Genomic DNA, 6,270 nt, shown 5'->3' with positions numbered 1-6,270 from the left:
TTGAAGGTGGATAGAGAAGTTGTTCCTATAAATTTATTGTTCTCTTATTTGACTTTTACACATCCATCTCTAAAGTCTTCTCTTATCATGTACTACATATTATACATAGGCAAAGCATTTTTTTGTGGGGCAGAGGGGCTACACAAAATCAACTCATTTTAGACAGTATAATGAAAAAAGAACTATTTAACATGTCGAGAGTTATGAACATCGTCTACTACACGGATAGGGACTATTGGTATAGAGTCCCACCATTCCTTCATCCTTCTATTTCCAGTTTCTGAAGACTTGCTTGTCTTGAATGCCATGGTAAAACTTTGCACAATGAGACCCATTAGGAAGAACTTGAATGGTATTACTGCTAATAAAAATGCTAATCCACCCATTGCCACCATCACTGTCTTTGCATGCTGCCATAACACCAAAAAGTGTTTTTATGTTTGCTATGGACATTACATAAAAGTGTTTCAACTATCACCAAGATATCTTATCTTATAAGAAACTGTACCTTGTCTGCCTTGGAAATAAGTATAGACCATATCTTTAACATTGCTATGTTTGCTATCTGCATCATCTCATGAACTGTGTACAATCCATGTTGGGCTGAGACAATGCTATCCATTGTAGATTGATCAGAAGTCATGTTAGATCTACTGATTACTATCTCATTGCATTGCTCATTAAGCTTTTTCTCTCTTGCCTCAAGCATCTTTACTATCACCCATACCAAGAATGCTGCAGCTCCCTTTCCAACCCATTCCCTGCATTGCAAAACTCAGTTATTAACAATGTAACACCATTTGATAATTTGATAGATACATGATAGTGTAAGAAAATAAGAATTTACATATAGGTGATTATTAGGGATGCAGCAAGAACAGCAAGAGTATTTATTGGTCTTTCCCATGTGAATATTTCTTGTAACCAAGGGACCACATTTTTAAGTGGCTTTAGTAGCTCCTGTACAATAAAATCAGCAAACAATGGCTAAGTCTGAATTCCATGCACAAACATGGCTGTATCAACTAAAATTCTTACCGTTAGAACCAGAACACTGTCGGTGACTCCTTCCTCCTTCAATTCCTCCGTGGTAGCTTTCGCAACAAGAGCTTTCTTTTCTTCCTCCCTAGATTGTTTAATAGCACACTCCAACGAGGGAGTTAGAACCAGAACGTTGTCGGTGACTCCTTTCTCCTTTAATTCTTCAGTGGTAGCTTTTGATGGAACTTTCTTTTCGTCCTCCCTAGATTTTTTAATACCAGACTCCAGCGAGGAACTATCGTCTAAAACATCCATACTTTTGTCTGCTGGAATCACCTCTTCTTCTATCGAATCGGAAACTACAGGGCCAGCAATGTTCATACTCCTGAGTATAGAACCTGCACTACATGGCTGTCCACTCTTAACCTTTCTGAGGACATCAGGAAGCTCTTCTAGCACATAATCACCCTTCGGTATTTCATTATATAAGGAAAATATTAAGAATTTTGTTGGGACAGGAGGTGATATTCTTAGCATTTCCCTTGCTGCATGAAGCCTTATGATTCCTAATATTGTCCTTGCATGCATCTCCCATGTTTGTATTGGACATTTTATCTGGTACTTTGATAAAAATTGATGGAGAAACATTATTTCCCTTATCAATGCAAGCCAATGGTCGCGTCTTGTAGAGCTTGTAAGCTCTGGAAACTCCAGCACAACTCCCTCTGATCTGGAAAATTCAGAAGATTGTTTTTTCACTCCACTAACAAATTGATGTTTGGATGTATTTCTACTTTAAGATTACACTAAGTTGGTATGAACAACACTATATAATCGAAACTGCTACGTTATAATAATTGTGTACATATTTAACATAACAAAAAAGAAAGATATGGATATGATAGAAACTGCTAATCTATAATAATATTGTAGTGTACTTACAAATCAGATGATTCAATCACTATGCCCTTGTCAAAAAGTTGGGCTCCCCATGGACCTGTGGCAGATGGTTTAACACTCTGCTCAATATCCTTAGATAGGTCTATTTTGAGAGCATCTTCATACTTTATTACTCCCGAAGTCTCGAAGTAAAGGGAATAATTGGTTAGTGTAAGCCTACCTATAAGAAGAGAAAAATTCACACTTCTATACAAATAAATTAACTTAATAGATTCTAATGCACTATAAAAATAAATGATCTGATAGACCAAACTGCAGACCAGGCCAACTTGTCGATCCAATGTGGCGAATTACTCTCTGCGAGCTGGCTGTTCCTTCTACATGTAATATATATTCGCCTTCGGCTAGTTCCACACCAGTTGGCATTGCCTGTTTCTGCAAATGTCTTATGCACCTATGGAATCATGAATTTGAAAATAAAGGATAGTAAGCTTGTTGGCCTCAACCTGAAGTTATGTATTAAATTCAAGAAAATTATCTGTTTATCAGATCAAAGCATTACTTGGTCATTTCTTTCAAGAACATGTCATATGCTGGAAAATGTAGTTGGAAGCCTGTCGTTGCCGTTAACGATTCAAAAGTAAACCTTCCATTTGTTACATCCGCAGCTAATGGAACTAATGATCCCAACCATACAAACGCATCCTCTCCAACACTCGGCCCGTTCGTAACCTAGTGAGGTAGTTTATGAAAATATGATCAGAAAATGTCTCTCTACTATCCATTATAGTATGTAATAACAACAAAATAAGGGGTGAAAATGTTGTTACAAGGAGGGGCATGATGTCTGAATAAAAAAGAGAGATATCATCCTGTTCTGGTGTGGTTTTCACATGTTTCTTCTTTTCTTCTTTCTCCTTTGCTTCAGCTTCCTGCACAATTGTAATATTTAGGGATTTGGATCCAGCAAAAAGAAGTGTAGAATCTAAATATATATTACCAGGCAGTCGTTGTCATCATAGTAGGAAGGTCTCTCCCAAGCGAGCATAATATCAAAGGATAACCTACTAAACGAACCATTATCGATTTCTTCCTCTAACTTACAGCACATTTCACTCAGAGCCTTCCCACTGCAAAACTCGACTAAATTCTTGCAATAGTTTCCCGCATCTAGAGTCCGTCCTCGTTCGAAATCTTCCACCAATTTCTCTACCGTGATATCCAATTTCCTAATAATGAATTAACACATTTACTACTTTATAATTGTGATAATGTATGAAATGATGATGAGATGAATAGGAGTATTGTTATTGTTACGTACTGTGCGCATCTAGTGACGACGTCTTTAGCAATGGAGGAAAGATACTTGAGCTTCGTCGCCATAACCGTGTGTTTGCAGTTTCTATATTCTTCTCTGATCTCGCGATGAGTTATATATGAAATACCGAAAGGGTGATACGTGGGATAGATGAGCATTTGCCACGTGTTGATAGTCATGCAACGCAAGCATGCAACACATGGTTTCTCGATTGCTTAAATCATCACTATCTCTATTCTCTGAATAGCGGTGCAAGTGCAACTGAACCCGATAAATGTATTTATATCTCTACAGAACTAGAATTCATAAAATATTAAAGATGAGTTTTTTGTTTTTTAACTTATGTTATGTGAAAAACTCTCGCAATAAAAAAGAAAAATATCAAAAATATCTCTACTATAGAATAGTAAGTTTACAAACTTTCTTTTATACAATAAGATATCGCTCAATCTCACTCTACTTGGTTAGTACACAATATTTCAACTCTTTTCATAATTATAATAGAAACAACACTTTTTCATGCTTCTTTTTCATGTGTTGGAATGATTGTAATGATTTCACTGTGATTTATAACAAATTAAGGATGGAATACCAACAAACTTCCCTTCTTCACTTAATTAGAGGTACCACTAGACTAGAACTTGTACAACATTCTTCAACATTTTTGGTTGGTATAGATTTTGTCATTATAATAGACAAATTAAGATATGTATAGATTTCCCCAACTTCAACCTTTTCTCATTTAACACTTCTTGTATTCATTGATAACAAATGTCAATATGTTTAGAACGTGAATGAAACATGAGGTTCTTTTTCTACATAGATGGCACTTTAATTGTTATAGTTCATCATCATATATTCATCTTGTACATATCTTAACTCGCCTAAGAAACATCTTTTTACACGCTTCTTACGTTGTAATGTATTCAACTTGTCATGAAACAACTCCCATGTAGACATAATTAGATACTCTTATATGGAAACGTAATTTGATTGTCACTTGTCATATATGCATATGCATACCTTGTGAGCATTGAATTTCCATTGTCCAAACATAAGCATTTTCTATCGGTTTCTCTTATACCTCAATATCCACTTCACAACATTTATTTGACTATGTCGTATCCAAGCACGGAAGAATAGGACACCTTGCTCATTTCTTCCATTATTAGGTAATGGAACATGCACATGTTTGGAATTATGCATCTTGAATTTCTCAAGAAATTTTTTGATATAGTCTTTTTCTAACATCTACAATATTATTTATTTGGGAAGGGTCTCTAATGATATTCATTACAATAATTTTCTTCGTTTCGTAGCAAAAAAAAAAAAAAAATCTTAAAGTCTTCTTGAGTTCGTCTATCATTTCCATATTGTTTACAACAATAAGCATATCATAGACATACAACATAAGTAAGTATGATGGACTTGTCATTTTCATAATTCTTCACAAATATATAATAGTCAGCTCTTATTATGTTGGGCCACAAAAAGATCAAACTTACAGTACCATTTTCATGGAGCTTGTATCAGTTCATAATGTTTTTTTTTCAAACGACACACAATGTATTATTTTCCCGATTCAACGATTATGGTTGCTCCATTTTTTTTTATTTAGGTCGTCATCCAAAATGTTGTTTTAGCTTCAATATGTTCTTTCTCCAAGTTTAGTTTTCTAGATAAACCAAGGATTGCTCTTATAGATATCATATTCACCACTAGTGTAAAGATTTCTTCAAATTTTATGCCTTTATTTGATGGCATTCCTTCACTAAAATTTGTGCTTTGTACTTTGGGTTTAGGTTGTTCTCTTCATACTCAATGAGTTTGAACGTCCACTTGATTTTCAATGTCTTTCTTCCTTTTGGTAACTTTACCAAGTCGTATGTTTGATTCTCCTTTAGGAATTGTATTTATTAGCTTGTCTCCATTTTACATCATCTCCTATCTCGTTGACATATTCATCTATGTAGTACCTTTTCTTATGTTTTTCTAAATCTGTTTATATTCTAACTTGAGATTCTAATTCTATCTCATCATCTTATACCATTTATTCTTCTTACATCATCTAATGTTGTTATATATGATCAAGTTGCTCCATCTGATAGGGTTATGTTTCCCCATCATGATCATTACTTCCTTGAGGAATTCTTCCCTTGAGTTGTGTAATATGATGGTCTTTATCCTCTTAGATTAAATTCCATGGATCGTTTGATCTTCATAGAATATCATATCTCGACTTCAAACAATCTTCTTCTTTGTAGGATTCCATAGTCATAACACAAGTTCATATCTTAGTGAACCAAAGTATATGCATTCCTTTAACTTATCACCAAGATTTTATCTTTCATATTTTGGGATATGGATAAAGACATTGCACCCAAATACTATTAAGTGGCGATAAGAGGTATTCTTTCCAGACTACACTTCTTTTATTACCTTTAACTTACAGGTCTTGATTAGATCAACTACGAATCTTAGTGTCTCACCCCAAGATGACTTTCGAGGTTTAGAATGAGAAGGCATACTTATAAGGAGTTTTGGGAGGTAATTTCACATGTATAATTCCTTGGGCCTTGAAATAATCCTTAAATTGACCCATGTACTCTATAACATCACTACTACGGAAAACATCTCTTAGAATAGTTGGAAAAGGGATACAACCACGTCTGACCAACCGTTGTGAGGTAAGGTGTGATTGTATGTATGATTCTTTCCACCACAATCGTGTGATCGTGATTATAAGTGAAGTAGCGGGAAACCTATCACAACTGTTACTTTAAAAAATTATTGTTGTATGTCTCAACCTATCACAACAGTTACTTTAAACAACCGTTGTTGTATATCTTTTAATAAAATAAAATAAAGTGCAACAGTAGAACAACAACAACAACAACAAAAACAACAAAAACAAGAACAACAATAACAACACTAACAACAAGAACAACAACAAGAACAAATACAACTAACATTACTAACTTGAATCCACGGTTTCCTTGTCTTATTCAAGTTGGAGAAGAGGTGATGGAGTTCTAAAATTTGTTAATGAAAGAAATGATGTTTTTGAGTTT

The 6,270-nt window shown here is 34.6% G+C and overlaps 1 protein-coding gene across 1 annotated transcript; it reads right to left on the bottom strand.

Moving 5' to 3' along the window:
* On the bottom strand, window positions 1-3,369 carry LOC127126618 (uncharacterized). The gene is made up of 10 exons (XM_051055570.1): window positions 3,203-3,369; window positions 2,882-3,110; window positions 2,712-2,813; window positions 2,444-2,613; window positions 2,202-2,335; window positions 1,924-2,101; window positions 1,039-1,711; window positions 848-960; window positions 509-761; window positions 1-410 (listed from the first exon to the last, which is right to left on the bottom strand). The coding sequence occupies exons 1-10, from the start codon at window positions 3,355-3,357 to the stop codon at window positions 183-185; spliced, it is 2,235 nt and encodes a 744-aa protein (XP_050911527.1). The 5' UTR covers window positions 3,358-3,369; the 3' UTR covers window positions 1-182.
* Window positions 3,370-6,270: the final 2,901 nt, after the last annotated feature.

The sequence above is a fragment of the Lathyrus oleraceus genome, chromosome 3 (assembly GCF_024323335.1).
Source record: "Lathyrus oleraceus cultivar Zhongwan6 chromosome 3, CAAS_Psat_ZW6_1.0, whole genome shotgun sequence".
NCBI classification, from domain to species: domain Eukaryota; kingdom Viridiplantae; phylum Streptophyta; class Magnoliopsida; order Fabales; family Fabaceae; genus Lathyrus; species Lathyrus oleraceus.
This window is presented reverse-complemented; position numbering and strand designations above follow the sequence as displayed.

Excerpts from the sequence above, each read along its gene's own strand:
- LOC127126618 (XM_051055570.1), bottom strand. The coding sequence starts at position 3,357 with ATGCTCATCTATCCCACGTATCACCCTTTCGGTATTTCATATATAACT. Across the intron at positions 2,102-2,201 it reads TGGATCGACAAGTTGGCCTG|GTAGGCTTACACTAACCAAT; the intron begins GTCTGCAGTTTG and ends CTCTTCTTATAG. Across the intron at positions 961-1,038 it reads ACAGTGTTCTGGTTCTAACG|GAGCTACTAAAGCCACTTAA; the intron begins GTAAGAATTTTA and ends TTTATTGTACAG.